Below are 24,713 nucleotides of genomic sequence, written 5' to 3'. Positions count from 1 at the left end.
TACCATATTGAAGCAAAAAACAAGCAAATTAAAAATATACAGACACTGATCATACACAGGTCCTGTACACAAAATTCAAAGTGTATTATTATAATATAGTACATAAGAGGCATTCAATAACACACGGAATAGAAAAAAAAAAAAAAAAAACACACACACTTCCAGGCATGTAACAGAACACGCAAAAACAGCATAGCAGGATCACTTGAAGGTCAGTTCCGATTGAGGCATGAACAATTCAATGATGGCAGGCCGGCACCATGTCCGTTCAGAGGTGTTTGATTCCTCTTCTTGGGAAAAAAAAAAAACATGGCCCTTGCATATATCATCATATAGTCCAGGCTAACACAATGTATAGTCACTTTTTGGACAGAAAATGACCAGGTGATATTGGCTGAGCACAATTTCTCCAAGGGAAAAAGGGATGGATTTTGAGTAAAGTGCATTTTAACAGTATGAGAGTTGTGTGGGATACAGAGAGAGGAAAAAGAAAGAGAGAGAAAAAAAACTTCCTCACAATTCACTCAACTAAACTATAACCACACAAAGTCCTGTGCTCTGCAGTGTAAGGTCAGCTGTCCCTCCAGCTCTGCTCGACAATAGCGGACACACGCTTCTCATACTCCCGTTTGTTCTCCTGGTAAAGTTGAGCTGCTTGGCTGTTAGCTGGACTGTTGGGGTTTGGTTCATCAAGCAAAGACTGGGGAAAATCAACAGAAAAACAGCTGATCAAGCTGTATTTTGATTTGAGTTGATGCTTATTATGGTAAAAAGCATCACCACAACAATGTTTTACCTGGATTGAGGTAAGAATTGATGACACGTCGTAAGTTGGACTCCAACGGTTTTGTAGGATGTCAAGACATATGCTTCCATCTGCATATACTAAAGTATCATTGAAAGAGAAAGGGGTGGTTAAATCACGTCAAGGAGACGGTAGCCTTCGTAGTGCGGCGGAATTAAACTGCTATATTATGGAGGTTTTGTTGCCACCACAGAATAAAAAAATAAAAAAGGTAATTGTGAATTTGAACAATTCTGGCTTTTTTTCTTCACAATTCTGAGAGATAAAAAGTCTGAATTGTGAGTTATAAAGCCAAATTGCAAGACATAAACTCGCAATCATGCATTATAAAGTCCACATTGGAAGATATAAACTTAAAAAAAAAAAAAAATCACAACTGTGAGAAAATACTATATTTATGATTTTGAATGACAAAAAAAACAAAAAAAAAAACTAAACCTTACCATTAGGATGAAACATTTTTGAGATGAATCTAACTGTGGGTGGTTTGTTTGGGTATTCTTCTGTGAATTCTACTGTCAATTTAAATGTACCTAAAACAACAAAAACTTAAAAACATGAATACAAAATACACGGCATCACATTCATGACTTGAATTACTAGAAATGATGCATTTTAAGAAGTGCATGTTTATATTTACCATCTTCAAAGGGAGTTCCTTCTGGTCTGAAAAAAAAATGAAACATTTAAATTGGTAACATTTGGATAACCACAATAATGTCACCACGACACGTCATCATTTGCTTTCAGTTTCAGAATGTGAAAACAGGCACAGGTGGATAACAACAAATGCTCAAGTGACAAGCACAAAATTTGTGAACTTTATAAAAGGACGGTCTTTGTTTATGCCATTTGGAGAAGTGTTCATGAATGACATAAAAATGCTCGCATTTCAGAACAAAGAAACGTGAATCTAAAAAGATAATACACTTGGTTTAGTTCACAGCACAAACCTTTTCACAAGAAGTACTCACCCAAATATCACTGCATTCCATACCATGATATTGTTTTCTGAGGGTGCACCGCTAACACCGGCTGGAGGATCCTCTTGAAGTCTGTTGGGTTTGTATCAAAACAAACAAGGGAGTCAGGCCAGTTTTAGGAAACTAAGGTCCAAATAAACACAAAACAAATTAGTTCCTTTCTAAGACTACAGATCTTCATTTTTACTTATAAACGGATATGAAAATGAACTTCTTCTTTTTTTTTACATTTCCTACAATCTATCAAAATAGTTCCCCATCTAAATATTTCTCCTCATTATCCGGTCTTTATAAGGTACATCCGGGCGCAGTAAACAACAGCTCCTCTTATATTTTTCTTGCATTATTCACCTTTTAAAATCCCTCATGAGTCGCCTTCGTGCTGGAGTAGACATTGCTTAAACTGTACAAGTGTAAGATAAAAAAAATTGTGATATAACTGTTCCAATAATATGTGCCTTTTCTCCACTTAAAAGGTCCTCGACTCAAATTTGCTTTTTGGCTCAGCTTGGAGGATTTCAACACGGAATTGCAGACGATACCACTTTCCTATGTGTGGGAGTGGTACATAATTAACCGTCTATAGACCTTCGTTAATAATGTAGAGATTGTAGTTCAAAAGAAACTTGTACCATTTAAATAATCTACAAATGCAATATTTGTAATTTAATTAAATAAATGTATTATGTTATATCCATTATATAAGCTCAGCCACATGTTATTACAAATGTTTCCCCCTTTTACAAAGTATAAAATCGAAGATCCATCTGTCGAAGGCGGAGCGCTAATGACGTTGTAGGCATCGCAGTAAAGGTCGACGCAGACGACAGGTGACACCCTTGTGTTCAAACACGTGAGGCAGGAAACCGAGGTGGGCGTATCAGCTTCCCATGGGAACAGTTTGCTAATCAAAAATCGGCGACCAGTCTTTATTTCAGATACAGCACGATGTATTTCAAAACAAAACTTTTAAAATATATGCAACGTTAATATTTAAGGAATAAGTTCACATTTTATTTTAATAAATTAATTTATAGCAGTTTTTTAATTAACCTAATGGGCTTTCGCATAGGAAATTTTCACTTTCAAAGTATACCTGCTTTTCTGAGAGCATTTTGTACAAAATGCATGTTAGAGATAAAACGAGGGTCAAGGTCAAAGTGCATTAAAGTAGTATTAGTAAGAAAAAGAAAGCTTTCTCACAAGAAAATCAGCAAAATATGGCAAGGTGAGCTTCTCTTCTCTGGGCCTACCTTAAAATAAAATATATTTTCTGCAGTTTAATAGAAGGTGGCAATGAAAGAGTCTTCTTTGGTGTTTTACAGTTTTTTTTAATCAGAACACAGGGTAGAAATATAAACAAAGGAATGTCATACATCTTTCAGCTTTCTTTTTCAAAAAAACAACAACTGTTTTACAGTCAACATGTCAGCTTTGCTTCTCAGGGTGAAAAAAAAAAAAAAAAAAAAACTGACAAGCATACAACAACAAAAACTATATACAAAATTCTCCTTTTCCAAAAAGCTGGTTTCATTGGCACAAAACTACAAACTCACAATAAATCCACATAAAAATCAACTCCTTGTACATTCTAAACTTGCATTAAAGGGGAAAAAAGATAGCTAGGCAGAGTTCAAACACATACGTATAATAAAATAAATTCATTAGGTCAGATACAAAATGCAATACAATGTCTCCCCTTTGGTAGAAAGATTTTCCCCTTTATCAAAAACAACAAAATCTTTTATAGCCTGCATTAAGGTGCAAGATTTAATTAGTTTAATTAAGGCGGATAGTGCTGCCACCAATGTGACCATTTCTAAATCAAATGGATGGATATAATTTTCACTTTTATGATCCATGGAACAGCTGCACAGCACTGAGAACCTCTTGGTCATAGTGCTGCTCTACTTTCACGGTTGTAGTGTGCTCGTGACAGCTGCTTGCATCTTCCAGGTCTTCTGCCGTATCTCCGAAGCCATGGTAGTGTCCATAGCGAAGATGTTCACCGGAATCAGGCAGAAACGCATCCCATGCAGGCCGGTGAGATACGCAGCTGCTTGGGCTACCGTTGAGGTGCAGTGAGCCACACATGTCGTTTCTTGATTCAGCTGGATTGAAAGGGGACTGATAGCATTGCCCGTTTGTGGCGAAGCTGTTGACAGTGAAACTGTTCTGCTGCCCATGACCATTCCTCAAACCTGTCGCTATGGCTTCATCTGTCATTCAAAACAAGACATGCGTCAGAAAGAGATGATGAACAAATGGTCTTGATTACATATGAGCTTGGGTCAGAACAGAGAAACAAAAACATTTTACTAATACATTGTAGTTGAAAAAATATTTATTTTCAGTATGAGCACTTTTTTGCTCATATTTAAAGTGTACAGTATGTAATAGTTAGGGATGTCCTGAGCCAACCTCAAGGATCGGTAATGGGGCCGATTTTTTTTTACTGATGGATATCGGCTATCCTAAGCCCGATCCTTTATTTTAGTTGTCATGCAGTAGGTGGTGGTATGCACCTTCAAGTGGGTTTGTCAAGTGCCATTAAAAGGAAAAGAAGCTGTCGGATTGTGAGAAACATCATTGACATAACACATTGCTATGGGTTGCGTCTTGCCGACTGACCGATTGGCATTCTGACGCAGCGAGCTTTATGCTTTCTAACCTTATATCCACTTTTTTTATTGTTGCAATTATTCAGCTTATTGTACATATAGAATACAATACTCCATAGTGATAGATGCCCCTTTTTAAATTTGAGCCCCTTCAAAACTCTGTACGTCCCTGTATACATGTATTGATTTGAATAACTTGAATGTATTTGAAGTATACACCAAGCACTAGGAAAACACAAGTATCGGATCGGTACTCCATTTTAGCAGATTGGGGGCACAAAAAACTTGATCGGACATCCCTAGAAAAAATGATTTAACAAGATAAGTCATTAAGCAGACTGTTCTCTTCCAAATAGTCACAAGGGAAAGAGGGGAAGCTTTTTTTTTTTTTGGAGTGCACTGGAACACCTAGCTGCAAAAGTCAGCAGAGAGAAACTCCAGAATGCTTTTCTTTTACTCCGAGAAATCATAACTATCAAATAAAAAATAAAGTCATAACATAAGGTGCTTTAAATTTTTTTTTTTTTTAAAAACCTTTGTAACAATTCAACAGAATTCAAGCAGATTACATCTGAAATCTTTGAATATGTGAATATTTAAAATTATTGAATAATAAACAGCCAGAAAATGGAAGCACAATTAACATAAAAGATTGCACTATGCATTCTTTCATTTATAAATAGGACATATCATCTCTATGAAATATCCTAATATAATAATCAATAAATGCTTTCATTGTGAAATATATTGCTGGAAGTTTCAGAAAATATATATATAATTAACTATTACACACAAGCTTGTATTTAAGATAACAGTTAACTAATCAACAACTTTTACAAAACTGATTTAGAATGACCATATACAGAGTATATGGCAAAAGTTCATGGAAATAAAGCCAAGAAAACTCTTCTGTACGTGTCTTTCTGTATTATTCTAGCTGTTTTGTCTTTGCAAGTACTGGGAAACTTCTATTATAAAAGTCAAACTCCCTGTGTGTGCATACTTAAAGCTCTTTTAGATTTGGAAAAATTGACATCTCATCCCAAATACTATTATATTGCAGGTATTTCAGAAGCCTCAATACATCAAATAAGAATATATTATCCCAGTCATTTGCTCTGACAGCTTGTTGATAAGCCTGGGGAAACCTGCTGATAACTTGGCCATCATAAATAAGCATAAGAGTTTGTCCATAGCCAGGGGCCAGGAACAGAAGTCATGGATGTGGGCTCCAACATTTTTTGGGTGGGAGAGGGGTTCCTCAAAGAAACACTGTCTTCATGATGTTCAAGGTCAATAGACATTGGTGGAGAAGGTCCAGTCCCACCTGATTGGTTTTCAGCAGTTGATTCCACATTCATACTCTCAAGCTCCTCTCCAATTCCATTGTTTGTCTTCACCAAGAAATTCATGCCTGAAAGGAAAGCATACAATATAGTTAAAAAAATCTGTTTTTCCTTGATTTACAATTGATGTTTTGCAAACACATTTTTTTTTACATACTCTCAGTTTTTGCCTTTTTCACATGGTTTGGCTCTGTGCAATCAAGAAATCTTTTCCTGTTGGCTGTCCCATTCAGAAGACTGCGGCCCTGGATATGCGTGTGGTCAGTCCCATTATGGGCAAATCCATTTAGCTGATTTAGCTGGTTGTGTGCATTAGAGAGGAGCTGAGCACAATCATGGAAGCCTTGAGCTTGGGCCAGGTCGGCTGCAGTCAAACCATTCGCATTCCTCAAGCTGCACAGTGAGTAAAAAAAAAGATGATTAGTCGGATCTGGAATTGTCCGATTAGCACTGTTAAGCTAATGTTATGCTACCATTTTTTAAATAAAGGCTGCAAAGACTTTCCCTTTTATTCTCTAAGCTAATTTTGGAAAGGCCCAAAAAGTTAATTATTCACACACTGCAGCAGGAAATAATATTGTTCTGAAACAATTTTGTCTTAAAATATCTGCCTCTTACATTACATTATAATTTTTGTGAACAAAATATGACAATATGATACAAGTTTAATACTAACATGATGATTTGGAGTATTGTAATGTTAAAAGTACCAAAGGCAGGCAATCTTTTTTTCAAGAGGTAGCTAAAACCAGAACAAATGGACCATAGTTCATTAGAAAGTTACAGAAATGTTCAGAGCATATTTATCTCCAAATGCAGTGTGTGCACTTAAATGAGAATTCAGACATGAACCAACATGTTAAATGAATAAAAGATGTTTAGACAGTAATATTAATCAGATTACATTCTACATTGTTTTAAAGTCAAATGTTTGCAATTTTGCCAAATGGACATAAGATTAAGCCCAGTCTGTGTGACACTGATATTCAAAAATGCCTTTGAATATCATACGTGATATTCAAAGCCTTTGAATGGTGTTAAAATGTTAAAATGGTCCTTTTAAAGGGATAGTTCACCCAAAAATGAAAATTCTGTCATCATTTACTCACTCTCAAGTAGTTCAAAACCTGTATGTATTTCTTTGTTCTGATGAACACAAAGGAAGATATTTGGAAGAATGCCAGTAACCAAACAGATCTCGCCCCCCATTGACTACCACAGTAGGAAAAATAAATACTATGGTAGTCAATAGGGGGGCAAGATCTGTTTGGTTACTGACATTCTTCCAAATATCTTCCTTTGTGTTCATCAGAACAAAGAAATTCATACAGGTTTGGAACAACTTGAGGGCGAGTAAATGACAGAATTTTCAATTTTGGGTGAACTATCCCTTTCCTTCCTTTTTGTCTTGAACATGTTTTAATTGGCATTTGGAAAACCACCCACAAATCTAACACACTCGTGACCATTTTAGTCTTTTTTCAATGTCTGCACAAAGTAATGAGAAGGAATGACACTTGGGTCAGCAGTTGGTTCATTTATGAATTCGGTTTTAACTATCTGTCTCTCCCTTTGTATTTTAAAATGGTTTTACATGAAAAACAAGTGGACAAAATATATGACAATGCCTCAGAATATAAGGAAGACAAGTTAATACAATTTTTCAAAGTTATATGATTGGCTTGCATTCACACATTCCTGCCTAAACATCCCTTTACTATCAAATAAAATATTAAATGCTTCCAAGTATGTCAGACTGATTTTTTAATCTTCTGGAAACATTCAATCAAAACATCAGACAATGCCAGACAATTCTTAAGGCTAGGAATTCACTGAACTTGAGTTAAAAATAACCATTTCTATGTCCAAAGTAGAAAAGTCAAAAGTACTGGTACTTCAGTATCAAAATTAAATAAAAATGTAACAATACCAGACTTTCTACAATAGTATATAGACTTCTGTACACTAGGCTGACAGAAAGCTTCTTTCAAATGCTTACTTGCAGATATTTTTGCATGTTCTCTTGGATGAGCATCCGTCTGATATTCATTGTATTACCGTTTACTTGTTTTAAAACAATGCTTAATAAAAACAGTAGTCAAAGGCTATGTGGCGTTGTTTAATGCATTTAATTTACAATTATTAGTTATATTAAATTCAATATTTAAATTGTTAAATAAAATTAAACACTTAAAAAGGAGTGTTTAATAGCAAATTACCTTTTGCTATTGAATATTTGCTGTTATACTGAAATGTTGGAATTGTGACAAAGAAAGTTATTTCTAAAACAATTTAAAGGGTTAGTTCACCCAAAAATGAAAATAATGTCATTTATTACTCACCCTCACCCTCGGCCATCACTAGATATTGTTAAAAAGACGTTATTTTGTTTTTTTTTGGCGCACAAAAATATTTTAGCCACTTTATAATATTAAGGTAGAACCACTGCACTCACATGAACTGATTTAAATATGTTTTTAGTATCTTTATGGATCTTGAGAGAGGAAATACCATTGCTGTCTATGCAGGCCTCACTGAGCCATCGGATTTAATCAAAAATATCTTAATTTGTGTTCCGAAGATGAACGAAGGTCTTAGGGGTGGAGAACGACATGAGGTTGAGTAATAAATTCCATTATTTTCATTTTTGGGTGAACTAACCCTTTAATATCAGGGCTCCAGACTGCGACCTTTTTTCCTGTCGGTGTGACTAAATTTGGTCAGAGGTCACACTGGTGCAACCACCACGTTGCCCAACTGAAAAGAGCTGGCTTTTAAATTGCATATGAGAAACATTAAATGGCAAATGAAACCGTTTTGAGCTGTGCTGCACGGACCGTTTATCAGCTCTGAGCAACAATAGATAGCAAGACGCAAGCTCAGAACAGGTTTACTCGCAGAATGTTCTCGATCACGCATGCAACACCATTACATTTTTTTTTCCTTTTCACATTATTCATCTCAGGGTTCGTACAACCTTTTGAGAGTACAGCGCTGGGAGAACCAGTGAGAAAGCATTTGAATTCACCGCAATATTAATAACGCTGCTAGATCTAGTGGAAAGCATTCGCCACAGAATTCTCTGTATTATAAACCACACATATCAGATCAAACTGCGCTGACGTGGAAACCAGGAGAAATACTGTGCCATGAACAAAGTTAAGGTGATTCAGTTCACAATCACCATGGATTTAATGTAGCGCGTTTGGATGTAATGTTTTTTTATTTTTTCACAGAAAGTAAGTAAAGAGGGCTTTTTTTATAATCACTAAAGCTGTCGTTCATTATGGCCACATTCACACTGTCAGTTTTTGGGATTGACAACCGCATTTACTTACAGGTGTGAGTCTCGAATTGTCCTGTTCACACAGCAACTTAGTAGCGTCTGGAACACTGACTGTATGAACGTGCAGCGAGAGCCCGTATTCTCTTACTGGTAACCATAACGACAATGACCAACGTAATATTAAAGATGGTGATGTCCATAAAACTGAAAAGTCTCATCACTTTTGACACAAGAGACCAATTGAACCATGAGTTTATCCATTCAAACTTTATTAACCAACAGCAGCATGTAAACACGTCACACGCTAGATGGAGTCTTTAACCGCTGCACTCGCATATCACGTCCTCTGCGACGTCTTGCGTATTACACGGCATTTGTATTTGGAAAAGAAACAAAACTGAAGGGAGCCGCCCGCTCTGGTAGAGAACAGTGACTGGATCTAACACCTTAAGATGACGCACAGCTTACATCTTTGTCGCTGTAAGTTACCGAAAACAAAAAACATAAAAATAGTGACTTTATTTAACAATATCTTCTCTTTGTTGTCATTCTCATACACTGTTTAAGTCCAGCACTTCCAGGTTCTACATCAGAACACGCATGCATCGTGCTGCTCATGTGAACAGCATCTGCCAATACTGAGCCAGCGTTTTGACGTAAAACCTGGAAGCGCTGGACGTAAAAAGCGTAGGAGAATGACACAGAAGAGAAGATTGTTGAATCAAGTCGTCATTTTTGTTTTGTTTTTGCACACAAAAAGTATTCTCGTCGCTTCATAAAATTAAGGTTGAACCACTGCAGTCACGTGGACTATTTTAACGATGTCTTTAGTTCCTTTCTGGAACTTGGAAAGTGGTGGTTAAATTGCTATCTATTGAGGAGTCAGAGAGCTCTCGGATTTCATCAAAAATATCTTAATTTGTGTTCCGAAGATGAACAAAGGTCTTATGGGTTTGGAACGATATGAGGGTGAATAATTAATGACAGAATTTTCATTTTTTGGTCAACTAACCCCTTAAAATGACCAATAAACAAACGTATTAGGGATGGGCATTTTTCCAAAATATTGTATTCGAATATTTGGGCTCGTAAAAAACGAATATTCGAATATTCGTTTATTTAAATGAGGTTAAACGAGAAAGACGTTATTGTTTTATATTCATCAATATTTTGTAACCATTTCTGAACAAGCTTACAATTAGGCAATATACACAACAAGCTTACATTATATCTTAAGGTTTTCTTTTAGTTCAAAGCATTAAACAATATGTGTAAACAGAAAATATTAAGAACAAAAGCATTTAATCTCAAGCAGCGTGAGCGGGAAAAATACTAGACAGCGCCAGTTATTGTACAAAACGTACATAATACACTCGAGTCAGTATATGGTTATCGTGTTTATATTGTTTCACATGTTCATGTTGAGAGAAACAATAATATCTACATGCTATGGTGAGAAAACGTGCTGGCAGAGACACAAAGATAATAATAGCCTATATAACTGTGTGCTAAGCTAAGTTTCTAACAGCAGCACTTTGTTTTCTGTTCGTAAATATGTCTCCCTCCACGAAACTTAAAGGAAACATATGTCTCAAAATAATTTTGCTATCAGATAAGTTATCATCTTGGCTCACTAGGGGATAACTTAAAGCTGCGCTTACCTGTCGTGAGTGCAGTGATGGACAGCTGTCTTTCCTCACTCGACGGGTATTTAGATTTCATGTGCTTTCTCATTATGGTGTTGATATTATGATAACTCGGTTTCATTAATTAATTTGATCAAAAGTAATTCCATTTTGTAAGATCATTTTCATCTAAGTAATTCCAAACTTTGCAAGGCAGACGACAACATTATGTGACGATCAAATAAAATAAACTTGTTAAACATGCTCCACAGCGCCACCCGGTGCATTTAGTTATAACTGCGAGTTTTAGTGCTTAGGATTTATCATGGATTCACGGCCAGCAAAGGAACATAGTAAAATTCGAATAGTATTTTTATTTTTCGAATATTACAGAACGAATATTCGAATATTCGACTATTTGTGCACATCCCTAAAACGTATTATTATTAGTAACTGCACTTATTAATGCAAAACAGCGCCACAAGTGCCACTGCTCTCGAATGTTAGTCTGGAGCCCTGAATATGGTTTGCTTTTAATCTTTAACCTTCATCACACTCATTTACAGAAGCTGTCCGATTGCCAAAAATGTACTTGTTCATTTAAAATACTTAGTTTTTTCCATCATCAGTATTTGTTAAATCATTGATCTAAATCTTTAGATAAAGATTAAAATGTAAACCAAAAGTTGTCAAATTATGCCTTTAAATTCATTACAAATAAAATGACAAGCATTTACTTGGAAACACAATGGTGACAGGATTTTATGCTAAACCCTCTAATAGTCAATAAGAAGGTGGTCTGCACATAGAATGAAGTTCTTAATAAAGACTGGCTTGGCATGAAAGACACATCGCTACAATTAATTGTCTGGCACTGAAAATGAAGAGGTCCTACACTTGAGTACATTTGCTCAAGGAAGCATTTAATGTTTTAAAACATTCTTTGTTTTGTAATCTTAACATAGCTTGCTACTTTTGCTTACAAATGTACTCCTATTCAAGCTAAATTCAAGCTTATTGCTGTATGATTACCATTTATTATTGAGCCTCCCCTTAGTCTTGTTAGTTGAGAACAAATAAAGAAAGAAAGTAAAAAATCTTGCAGAATAAGTAACAAGATATTGCTGTCTAGGCAAAGCATGCAGGTCTAAATGCTATCATGACTGTTCTCCTAGAATCAAAACCAATCACCACAAGAAATACCTCGACAGATTGCCAGTGTGTAGATACTGAAGGAAGCGATAGTGAGAACACTCAATGTAAGGGTGTTCGCTGAAGAACGTGTGGCAGCAGTTTTTGGAATGCTTCCCCCCTTTTTCTGGGCTTTACTTGAGAAAATCAAGTCATGTTCAAATTCAACCGCTGCAAAACATTGAGATGTGTAGGGATTTTCCTTCTCTGTAACGGTTCACAATGGATCTTCAATATTTTTTTTGCAAACATGCTACTTTAATCAGAAAGGTAACAGATATTTCAAACAAATGATAAAGTACACATCTAAGAGGCATAAAAACAAGCAGACATTCATGAAACTTATCTATATAAAGTGTTGACACATCCTTGCTTTTAAGTATCCTGTGTTCTCCTGCACTAGCTACTGTAAACCTTAGACCATCTTTCTTAAGGACCAATTTTATGCAGATCTGACTGAAAGTAAGTCCACTTCCTAGAACTCTTGCATTTTCAGAGGTTTATAAGCTCATTAGAAAGATGGACACAAACATTTAAAAAAAAAATCCATGGCCTATATATTAAAGTCAGTTGGGACACAACTAAGGCTGTCACATTCAAATAATCACAATTAATCTTTTATTCAGTTTTAATGCATTCAGTTAATCTTTCTGGCTTACTGAACTATAGAACTGTATACTATACAACTGTATTATAACTTGCAGTGGCAGAAAATATATTTTTTTGTTCCAAGTTTGGATTTTATTCATAAATTAATTTACCTTTGAGGAAGTCTCTGAATTTACTAATAAACTTTTCTAATAATCATGATCCCAACTATGGGCTTTCTGTGTTTTAATAATAAAACCTACAACAATGCTCTTGAACCATTTTAATATCAAATGGGGAAAATTTTAATTTTTGCTAAATACAATTTAATGGTGTTTAACAGATTTAATCTCTTTAGACTTAAACTGTTAGTTCACCAAAAAATGAAAATACTGTAATTAATTACTCACCCTCATGTCGTTCCACACCCGTAAGACCTTCATTCATCTTCTGAACACAAATTAAGATATTTTTGATAAAATCTAATGGCTCAGAGAGGCCTGCATTGACAGAAAGTTAATTTACACTATCAAATGCCCAGAAAGGTACTAAAGTTATATTTAAAACAGTTCATGTGACAACAGTGATTCAACCTTAATGTTATGAAGCGACGAAAAAACAATAAATAAAAAAAAAAAAAAAAAAATAATGACTTTATTCAACAATATCTAGTGATGGGTGATTTCAAAACACTGCTTCATGAAGCTTCGAAGCTTTACAAATCTTTTGTTTTGAATCAGTGGTTCGGAGCACATATCAAACTGCCAAAGTCACGTGAACCACTGAAGTTTCGAAACACTTATGACGTAACAAAGCCTTTTACTGAAATCACATAACTGCTCCGAACCACTGATTCAAAACAAAAGATTCGTAAAGCTTCGAAGCTTCACAAAGCAGTGTTTTGAAATCGCCCATCACTAGATATTGTTGAATAAAGTCGTTATTTTGGGGTTTTTTTGGCGCACAAAAAGTATTCTTGTCACTTCATAACATTAAGGTTGAACCACTCTAGTCACATGAACCATTTTAAATATATCTTTAGTACCTTTCTGAGCATTTGAAAGTTTAAATTAATTTGCTGTCAATGCAGGCCATTGGATTTTATCAAAAATATCTTAATTGGTGTTCTGAAGATGAATGAAGGTCTTACGGGTGTGGAACGACATGAGTAATTAATGACAGAATTTTCTTCTTTTTTTTTTTGATGAACTAACCCTTTAACCATTTAATACATTGACTTTGACAGGCAGAGTGATAACACATTTTGATGTAACAGCTTGAAAACTTTTTTGTTTGGTAAATGGTGTCACTCACTTTGGCTCTGTAGTAAGAAAGTGTTAAAACCTCAATTACAACAAAATGAAGCACTGCTATGCTACATATTAATACTATAGACAATTCTATGGACAATTATTCTAACCAGTCTTATTTACGGATATAAGGACAATTATCACAATATATATCAATTAGTGTTTCGACTGAAACTCTAATAAGTTTTGAAGAACTGGGCCATTTAAAACATAAGCAAACAAAGAAATCCATTACAGACAATGCTGTATTCGACAAAGAAAATCAACAGATAAATCAAACTTCAAACTGCTTTTGGTATGTTAGCAAATGTGTCTACAATTTGACAGATGTTTTGAGAATTTAGATTATTTTGGGTTTTGCTTTTCAAAAACATGTATAAACATGTTATTTTGAAGAAAAAAAATATTTGTTAATCTTTTTAGAATTGAGCTTTACAAGGTTCATCATGTAATTAATTTCAGTGGTTTTAATTATTACTATTATTATTTTTATTTTAAATGTCTATACTTAAGAAAAGCAGTGCTTCAATTTTGCCACAAACTACACAACTGTATAATTTTGTGTTTGGGTTTTGAAAAATGAGAAAAACTTTACAACGTGCCAAACCAGTTTTCACACCAACTTGCCAAGGATATCTAACCCAGATCCAGCTAAATTCACTCCTCTCAGTCTGGTCTACAGGAGGGTCCTTGATGCTAAATATGACAGACTTAAATCACTGCCAAATTTTTACTCAAGAGAAAATGATTTCAATGGAAAGGACAGGCAAACTAGAAAACATAAGAACTTATTTCACAATAGAGAGAGATTTGCCTGTTTATTACTAATGCTTGTCAGATTGTTAATGCAAGTTTGTAATCTTTTCTGTGGCATGTGCTGGTATATACTGACTGACTGACTGATGTATCTATGAACAGTACCTGTTTGAGTGTGGCATTAACTCATTAGAAATTTTTTTAAGACTTAAGGCGATAATTCAACCAAAAATGAAAATTCTGTCATCATTTACTCCCCCTCAAGTTGTTCCAAGTCTGTATAAATTTCTGTGTTCTGCTGTACACAAAGGAAGATATTTGGAAGAATGTTTGTAACCCCCCCCCCCTTCCAAATATCTTCCTTTGTGTACAGCAGAACACAGAAATTTATACAGACTTGGAACAACTTGAGGGGGAGTAAATGATGACAGAATTTTCATCTTTGGGTGAAATATCTCTTTAAAGAGAACTCAATTAAATTTTAGTTTTAAGATAATCTGGAGAGAAAAGTAATTTCTTTAAGAAAATATAATAAACATTACATGTCATTAAACACACAAACACAAGGCAACATGCTTTTTTACGGTTATCAACAAAAGAAGTTATTTAAAAACAAATGCACAATTACTCAAACATCCACCCATCTTTCAACCCTCACATATGAGCATTCTCAAAAAAACAAACAAAAAAATATTATTAAATATTGTTTTTAAAAGATCAGTATTTACTTTAAGAACTCTCATTCACTAAAACAAAATGTAATTGTCTTGCAAGAGGTCTCCAGTAATTCAGCACAGCCAATATGAGAATCTGCATACTGTCAATGTAACATATTGGCTAAACAAGACAAGAGTAATACCATTTGAAAGTAAAAAAGAATGGATCCTTTAATTCTCATATGGAATATTTGGGGGGGGGGGGGGGGGGGGGTGATATGAGGAAATGTGCATTTGTTTTGTGTGAATTTTATCTTAGCCTCAAATTGAATCACTAAACACAAACATTCACCTTTAAGCTAAAAGAGGACAACAGGTTTAAGCAGACACATTAATTAAAGTAAGAAAAACTCCACTAAAAGAGCTCTGCTGGCCTACTGCTGACTGTAGCTGTATCCAATGAAACAGAGCAGTACATTTAAAGGGATAGTTCACCCAAAAGTGAAAATTCTGTCATTTACTCACCCTCATGTCGTTCCAATCCCATAAAACTGTCGTCAATCTTCAGAACACAAATGAAGATGCTTTTATATTCTCTCATAATTTGTGTCCATCCAATGATAGTCGCAACCAAAACTTCGACTCATCAAAAAGTATCCCTATGAATAAACCAATTTAATTTAAGTCTAATGAAGAGACATGATCCTTGAATATGATCAACAGATTTGATCTGGGCTTTTATTTACATTTAAACATTGATCAAAGAAAATACATAAAGCACAAATGTAAATAGAATGTAAACAGAAGCTCAATCATGCTTACTTGAAGCACGAGAACCAATAAGTCTTGTTCTTAAGTGTCACACAAACACGTTCAAGCTTCCATAAAAAAAGAATGAAGTTTGTTCTAGGGCATCAAGAACAGTCGAGCTTCTGTTTACCATATTTGATGTGCTCAATGTATTTGCTTTTTTTGTGTGTGTGAATATAAGCCTAAATTAATCCTCTCAACAAACATGGATTACTTTACAATGTCTCTTTTTATTACTTTTTACTTAAGTTTTGGTTGTGCAGACTTTCAATGGATGGACAAATTAAATAACATTATTAAATACCCTCATTTGTGTTTTGAAGATGAACAGAAGTCTTATGGGTTTGGAATGACATAAGGGTGAGTAAATGAAGACAATTTTCATTTTGGGGTGAACTCTTTCATTAATTGAATGAATATTTAAATAGTTGTACATTTGCCGTTGTTTTTAGAATTGAAATGTGTTTTGAAAGAAAACTCTAGGAAACTTTTTCCATTTTTTCCCACTTTTGTGTTATGTGGAAAATGCCTATAACAAAATAACATTTATTCCACAAAATTTATAAGTATAGACCCTGCATTACAATGGTGACAATTAGTAATTTTGTGTGCAAAATAATTCTTGCAATAATATTTGCATTTACATTCTTCCGATTGTGGCATAATGTCAAATGATTTTTCAGGACTAAATTAATACATCTTCCAAGGATTTTTAAGCTTTTTTTAAGCCAATCAGGTTCTCTCAAAGGTCAAAATAAAAATGCAGGCTCTATGGCAGAGCTTTTTTATTTATGGGGATTCTCTTTCACACTGTGATATCACACAAAAAGCACTTCATAAATTCACATAATAAACCATAAAAAAATAAAATAACAAAAAACAACAAAAAAAATACAATAAGACAGTGACTTACCCTGGTTTGGCTCCCTGGACCAACAAGGCATTAATACACTCCATGTTACCGGCCCGTGCTGCTTTGTGAATGGGTGCTTCACCCACATAATCCTGAAACCATATGGGAAATGCAACATTTTAACAGGCTTTCACAACATTAATTGAACAGTTCTTCACACTTACCATGCAACGGACAGGCTGACTCCATTCTGTACATCAATTTATTTATCATTCAAAAGCTTTAATGGGTACAGCCTGAAAGCCTGATATCAGCATGGGTGAAAACAATGTGGATTAACAATGCTGTTTAAAGTCTTTGTCTGCAGCTCTGGAAGATATAAATCTGAAGAACAGAATCTAACAGAACACTCAGCCAGTGAGTCATAAGAAAGACATTGAACTCTTCACCCTAACACAACAGCTCCCCCTTAAGGCAGTAAACTGAAGCACAGATGATTATTTGCTCCTAAATAACCCAGATAATACCACATAATGTAGGTCAAACTACATAATTACTGCAGAAGCAGTAAAACAACAGGGATCTCTCTCATTCACTTCCTCTTGAATCAATGCAATAATACAGGATGGACAGCCCCCTAAGTCTCTGTGCATGTTTGTCTTATTAAATGTATTTGATGTTAAGTGAGGTCACTATTAAAGGGTTAGTTCACCCAAAAATGAAAATTATACCATTAATGACTCACCCTCATGTCATTCCAAACCCGTAAGACCTCCGTTCATCTTCGGAACACAGTTTAAGATATTTAAGATTTAGTCCGAGAGCTTTCTGTCCCTCCATTGATAATGTATGTACGGGATACTGTCCATGTCCAGAAAGGTAATAAAAACATCAGTGACATCAGTGGGTTAGTTAGAAGTTTTTCAAGCATCGAAAATACATTTTGGTCCAAAAATAACAAAAACTACGACTTTATTCAGCATTGTCTTCTCTTCCGGGTCTGTTGTCAATCCGCGTTCACGACTCCGCAGTGACGCTGCTGACGTAAGACGTTGCTGACGTGTTATCTGGTGCGCCCGAGCTTCGTTTCCAGTCTGAGGGAGACGCACGCTGTAAACAAAACAACCTTCGCAAACATGTCTAAGTATTTCGACACAGAGGAAGACTTGCATTTTTTTGCTCAGCCATATTTATTTGAACCCGAATACACGGACGAAGAACTAAGAGCGATGGAAGAAGCTCCTACACAGCAGCAACCTCTGTCACAAGCAGCGTCACTGCGGAGTCGTGAACGTGGATTGACAACAGACCCGGAAGAGAATACATTGCTGAATAAAGTCTTAGTTTTTGTTATTTTTGTACCAAAATGTATTTTCGATGCTTCAACAAATTCTAACTAACCCACTGATGTCACTGATGTTTTTATTACCTTTCTGGACATGGACAGTATACTGTACATACATTTTCAATGGAGGGACAGAAAGCTCTCGGACTAACTGAGGGTGAGTCATTAATGACATAATTTTAATTTTTGGGTGAACTAACCCTTTAAAGGTTTGGGTTTAAATACCCAAAAATGAAAATTTTATGTTTATCTGCTTACCCCCAAGGGCATCCAAGATGTAGGTGACTTTGTTTCTTCAGTAGAACACAAATGATCATTTTTAACTCCAACCGTTGCCGTCTGTCAGCCATATAATGTGGGTCAATGGGAACTTTTTTTATAAGAGTAAATAAAACTTGCTTAGACAAATACAAATTAAACCCTGCGGCTCATGACGACACAATGTCCTCCTTCATGTGAATTCAGTGGTTCTACCTTATTATAAAGCGATGAGAATACTTTTTGTGCACCAAAAAAAACAAAAGAGCTTTATGAATCTTTTGTTTCGAATTAGTGATTCAGATCTCCTATCAAACGGCTAAACTGCTGAAATCACATGACTTTGGCACTCCGAACCACTGATTCAATTCGTAAAGCTCAGAAGCAGTGTTTTGAAATCGGCCATCACTAGATATTGTTGAAAAGTTGTTATTTTGGGTTTTTTGGCGCACAAAAAGTATTCTTGTCGCTTTATTATATTAAGGTAGAACCACTGTACTCACATGAACTGTTTTAAATGTTTTTAGTACCTTTATGGACCTTGAGAGGTTCAGTGGCTTTGCTCTCAATAAAGGCCTCACTGAGCCAACGGATTTCATCAAATTATCTTAATTTGTGTTCCGAAGATGAACGAAGGTCTTAGGGGTGGAGAACAACATGAGGGTGAGTAATTAATGACAGAATTTTCAATTTTGGGTGAACTAACCCATTAAACAAAATTACAGTAAATGCAAGTCAAGCAAAAGTTGAGACTGATTTGGGATGCCCGATTGATCAGCTGCTTATTGGAATGGTCCAGTAATCACTTTTAGAGCTGCACGATACAGAAATTCATGATTTTTTGTTGTTGTTGTTACAACTATACAAAATAGCATAATTTACTATAGGTTCTGACAAAATGTTAGTTTCTGCAGTCTATTTAAAAATGTAATTTTTTTAAATTAATGTAATTTCAATTATTTTTTAATCAGATTGAATGATGATTTAATGACTCACTAAAAAACTTCACTTGATTCATTTCTAGATAAATCAGCATTTTTGAACAAATCTTTTGAATGACTGATTCAATAAAAATTCATTTAACATTCATTTCACATGTCGCCATTTACTCGTGTAACAATGTAAATGATACAATCTTTATTTGAAGAGTCAAGTTACTTTCAAAAGGTAAATTACTCTATTTTGATCGCCATCATAAACATCAGTGTTTATATCCAAACTACAATCCAAGTAAAAGTGATAACTGAAATATTGTAACACTGAAATAAAGATATTGTGTGGTTGAAAAGACTGTTTGTGAAGCTGTTTTATCATGACAACTTCTCTCTCTGGGTCAGCGGCAGCGCAAACGTAGATTTGAATGTTTCGCTGTGATCATACTTGTCAAAGATTCAATATACATAGTCAAATCATTGTCATATAAGAATTTGATTGAGTGGGTGTTTGAATCAAGATCGCAATCTTTTAACAAATAATCGTGCAGCTCTAATCAATTTCTAATGCAAAACACCTTAACCTATACTTTAAAACTTCAGACTTAAGGTCTCATTTATTACCATTAGTTAATGCATTAACTAACATGAACTAACAGTGAGCAATACATTTTACAGCATTTATTAACCTTTGTTAATGTTAGTTAATTAAAATTTTCATGTTCACAATGGTTCACAGTGCATTTATTACTGTTAACAGATACAATTTTTGACCATAGAACTGTATTGGTAAATGTTGAGATTAACATTAAATAAGATTAATAAACGCTGTAGAATTATTGTTCATTGTAAGTTTGTGTCAAATAATGTAGTCAACTAATGTTAACAAATGAAAACTTATTACCAAAAATGACAATCTGATATGCATGTCTCCTTTTTTTCTTAGTCTGCTGCCCTTCATCTGTTGTTAAAGGGTGAGTAACCTCCAATGCCCTTTGGGCTAAATCACAGACTACAGTGTTCAACCCTTGGGGAAAGACGTCACCATTCAAAGATCTGTCCATCACAGACAGGATCATCCCTAGCAATAGGATCAGTTTAGCAGAGATTTGTGCACCAGGACACCGGAGAGAGGATACAGAAATGAAGGAAGTGGAAGTAGGGATGATAAATTAGGGCAACTGATAAGATGAAAGGGCTCATAGATTAATTAACTGACTGAGGAAGACAGTAACTAGTAATGCAACAAAACCAATTTATTTTTACCAAAACACTGAAATCGAAATTACTTTTAATTTAGCTGAAAACTAATAATCAATTAAATGTATTCAATAATAAACCCTCAAATAAAAACAGGAGTGGTATATAATCATTTAAACTGCAAACAAGATAGTTTTTATATCAACATTTTAATGTTTTAATTATGTTTCTACACTAATTTGATCTTTAAATATAAAAAATGTGGCTGTAATAACTTGTATTCATGACAGATTTATTCAAAAATACATTAATGAAGACAACAGGTTAAGTAAAAATATACCGACTATGCGATAATGCATATATTTTCAAAGTGCTCCTCTCTAGAGTTCATTTTTTCCTAGCTGACTAATGAGCTATGGACATTTACCAGAGGTAAATGTAACATTACATGACATACTGTTTACAAGCTGTTGTGTTTTGACATCTTTTTGACACTAAGTGATGTAGAAACACCTGATACAGTTGCCCTGTTTCTTTTAACATACATTCAGATTTTCACTCATGTATATTTTGTGCTGTAACTAGTAGTAAAGAGGAAGAGACGATCGGTTAATGTGTGATATGCAATGCTGCTTAAACTGAGGCACTACAGCGATCTGTCATTCCACAAGAGCGTCAAGGCAGTATAGTATAGTTCTACCTTCATCACTATAATGCCAGTTATTATTGTACGTGGACCAACCTGTCTGTTTATTTCAGCCCCAGTGTGTAAGAGCCACAGCAGGCATTCTGGATGTCCTCCAAATGCAGCAATGTGAGCCGGGGTCTGGGCGAACCGTGTCGTCAGTGCATTAACTTCACATCCCACCTGCACCAGCCTTATAACACACTCCAGCTGTTTGTGACAGAAAAAATAAAAATACAATTTTTATACAAAAAAAATAAAATTGATAAATAATACAATCGGCAATCACAGACATTCACATTCAAACAGGATTAGATTTCTCAGAAGACCGTCGAGTTTGCCGAAAAACAGAAGGTAATTTGCCCTGGAATTTTTACTGAGGTTGTGTTGAGAAAAGCACAGACATGGCAGATTCGGACAGGATTAAAATCACAAAGTACACCTGTGAAACACAAATTTCTCTAAAGTCCTCCATGAAAACTAGTCCCATCTGAATCAAATACTTTGAGCCAGACTGCTGATCTCTCTGACCAGCTATTTGAGGCTCATGTTCCCTGCTTTGCTTTTAGGGGCCTTGCAGCTTCAACATGGGAAGTTTACTGTATTATAGCCTACATGTATCATATTTAGAATTACACAAAATGTTCAAATGTATACCTGATGTGCTTATCTGTAAATGTGTGCATCTTTCCCTTTAATTTTCTGACTGCACAAATCTTGATTATTTCCTGTCTTTGCTCCTTTTCTCTTTCTGTGTCTGTATGGGAGAGTCAGGTTAATAGGTAGAATTATATTAAGCTCTAACTAATCTAATTTCATAAGTGATTTGAAAATAATTAAATATGTTTGATTATTTTGATGTTTTCATTTGAAGGTCATGTTTAGTTTTTTGCCTAATCAGCTAACTTTAAGTTTAAACTAATTGCATTGCAAAAAAAACATTTTTTTTTTTTCACAGAAATGAAAAGGGCAAATTCACATTGTAAAAGACTGCTTCATCTTTTATCAGGTGTGTTGTGTGTCATTCACATTGTTAATTCTTTGTAATTGTATTGCTTGTATGTTTCCTTTCCCTTTTGCATTCTGTATGGGATTGGGAGAGAAATGTAAGGTTTGAACTCACATTGTAAAAGACTGCTTTATCTTTTATCAGTTGATGTCCATCTATTTATTACTTCAAGAGACAATGCAGACAACACCATTTACAATGGGGCAACTCATTACCCTGTTCTCTGGCTCTGTTCTCCCTTCTTGACATTAATCAGACTCTCCAACACATGGAAAAATATAGTAAATCCTTTAATCATTTTCGAATCCCACCACCTCTGTTTGAAACTGTGTCATGGCCAAAATATCTGTGAAATGTGCATAATCAGCAGATGTTAGAAGCAGAAACACTTACACTCCTCTCCTCTTCTAATATTTGGGGATTTTGAAAAAGGGAGGAGGGAGAGGATAAAACAACTAAAATTTATGGCAACACACCACTGAAAAATATACTAAGAGGTGAACATAAGTATAGAATGGTCATCGCAAAGAAACTAGAAATGTACTAAAGCTAATCTGACAAAATTCTAATGACAAAAAAAAAAAAAAAAAAAAAAAACAGTGACAAATGTGTTGAACTGTGGAAAACACAGTACATTTCACAGGACTTGTTCTTTGCTTTCTGTGGAAACTTCCATTAGGAATAATGCTAAAAATAGTTGCAAACCACTAAGGCTTTTCCTTTTTTCCATAATGAATGCTGGCATTGAAAAATAATGAGATAATGTATTTGAAATAACATCAAGATTAATTGTAGACATTTGACAGAATGTCAGTAAACACTTCCACTCCTCAGTGAATTTGGATTTTGCTGCATTTCTTTTTGCTGATAAAGTCATTTTGGTTTGCATTTGTAAACTAGACGATAAACAACGTCATGACACTTTAGGCATAATAATGACACGTTGATCAGAGACAGTCATTGGACATTACTGACGTTTATTGTACAGTCTTAATCATCTTGTTTAAATTAATTCAATCATTCTAAAGGCACCGAGATCTTAAAAAAATTATCAAAGCATTCAGGCAATAATTTCTCTCGATACCAGTGATAGACAACAAAACAACAACTCGCAAAAACAGTTTGTATTTTAAATTCGCGGTTTTGGCGCGTGATGTTTTATTGGTCTTCACTCAGCCAATGAATGAATCAGTGAGCTCGCGCCAGTGCGTGCTGGCGCCTGATGTTGCTGCTTCGTTGGCCACTGTCCATGCAAGTTGATTTTTCCAAGTAATGTGATCCAGAAACAAAGAAAGAGCCAGTAATGTCTATACTCGACTTGATTTATTCTATTCAACTTAACTAGCAAGGTTTATCCGTAACACCATACACACTTTAGATAGACGACATAAGTGCCACTGACGCTGTAGTCTGCTTCATCTCAGACAGAAATCATAATGCTCTCACTCTCAGTTCAAACATGTATTAAGTGATTAATCTCTGCCCCCAGCATACGAGTTTGCACTCAGCCGCTGCGAATATGACCTGTTTTCTGCCGATGGCCTTATCGTCCAGCAGATACGGCAACCCATTTCTTATTGATGAGATGTTTGTTAACGTATTTGAGTTTTCTTGGTATGTGCACATGCTGTAGTTCAGTTCTTGATGACAGCGCGCCTAACTAATGATGTTACACCCTTGTTATTCCCTAAATCATCGCGCATACACATCTGTCTCCGGAAGCCACTGTAACAGTTACTTGGAAAAGAACTGCAGAAGAAAACATACATCTATGAGAATAATGTATTTTTATTACCTTCCCGAAGTGTGCTGCCCAATGGATGGGGGTCCAGCCGTAAAACGAGTCTTCGGCAACCAGGTCCGCCTGGTTGGTGGAGTGCTGAAGCAGCGAGCACAGTGTGCCGACGTCTCCATCCCTGCACGCGCGGTGAAGCGGGTAACGTACGTTCAGCACCTCGTCGTTAGAGAAACCGGGCTCCAGTTCTATAGACATGCTCCGGCAGTTCTCCTGTGTCGCGGAAAACCCGAAGTATTTGGTTTATGAACGCCCAACAGCTGAGCAAGGCGTTGTGTGCTCAAATAGCACCGTCCACACACACACAAAGGAGGCAGTGAGACTAAACTGCGAGTGAGCAGGGCTCACTCTCTCAAAGTGTATCTTGAGTGGTTGCTTGGAAATCCCGTGCTGGAGTTCTTCTGGGGCTGGGGATCCGGTTTGACCCAGACAATATAATGACGTGTGGGAAAACCCGTCATGGACTCTCATGTTCAGGAACTCGGTTTGAATTTGAAACTAAAAAACGCGTTTCACAGAACATTGAATACATGGCGGTAATAATAATTAATAAAAGTAATATACTAACGCGAGGTGGCCTAAATGTAAATTGAATAGTATGCTTTATATATGGTAACATCTAAATTATCTGGTTTCATGCAAGTCAAACATGTTATTTA

General features: G+C 35.4%; 1 protein-coding gene across 4 annotated transcripts; it reads right to left on the bottom strand.

Annotated features, from left to right (window-relative positions):
- Positions 1-60: 60 nt before the first annotated feature.
- On the bottom strand, positions 61-24,429 carry ankrd10a (ankyrin repeat domain 10a). Of its 4 annotated transcripts, XM_048197050.1 has the most exons (8): positions 24,055-24,429; positions 21,308-21,460; positions 16,891-16,982; positions 1,780-1,860; positions 1,446-1,471; positions 1,249-1,338; positions 797-885; positions 61-700 (listed from the first exon to the last, which is right to left on the bottom strand). In XM_048197050.1, the coding sequence occupies exons 1-8, from the start codon at positions 24,250-24,252 to the stop codon at positions 572-574; spliced, it is 858 nt and encodes a 285-aa protein (XP_048053007.1). In that variant the 5' UTR covers positions 24,253-24,429; the 3' UTR covers positions 61-571. The 4 variants fall into 4 exon arrangements, with proteins under 4 accessions (XP_048053007.1, XP_048053009.1, XP_048053010.1 ...); XM_048197052.1 differs by lacking the exons at positions 16,891-16,982; positions 21,308-21,460; positions 24,055-24,429 and adding an exon at positions 2,140-2,333; XM_048197053.1 differs by lacking the exons at positions 16,891-16,982; positions 21,308-21,460; positions 24,055-24,429 and adding an exon at positions 2,140-2,310 and having other exon boundaries at positions 1,780-1,911.
- Between the last annotated feature and the right edge of the window lie 284 nt (positions 24,430-24,713).

This window comes from Megalobrama amblycephala, linkage group LG7, assembly GCF_018812025.1.
Source record: "Megalobrama amblycephala isolate DHTTF-2021 linkage group LG7, ASM1881202v1, whole genome shotgun sequence".
In the NCBI taxonomy this organism is placed as follows: domain Eukaryota; kingdom Metazoa; phylum Chordata; class Actinopteri; order Cypriniformes; family Xenocyprididae; genus Megalobrama; species Megalobrama amblycephala.
The sequence above is the reverse complement of the archived record's forward strand: the minus strand, read 5'-3'. Positions and strand labels throughout refer to the sequence as shown.

Coding starts and splice junctions, on each gene's coding strand:
- ankrd10a (XM_048197049.1), bottom strand. CDS start 24,252: ATGTCTATAGAACTGGAGCCCGGTTTCTCTAACGACGAGGTGCTGAAC. Junction 21,461..24,054: donor GGGCAGCACACTTCGGGAAG/GTAATAAAAATA, acceptor TGTCACAAACAG/CTGGAGTGTGTTATAAGGCT. Junction 5,824..5,912: donor GAAAAAGGCAAAAACTGAGA/GTATGTAAAAAA, acceptor CTTTCCTTTCAG/GCATGAATTTCTTGGTGAAG.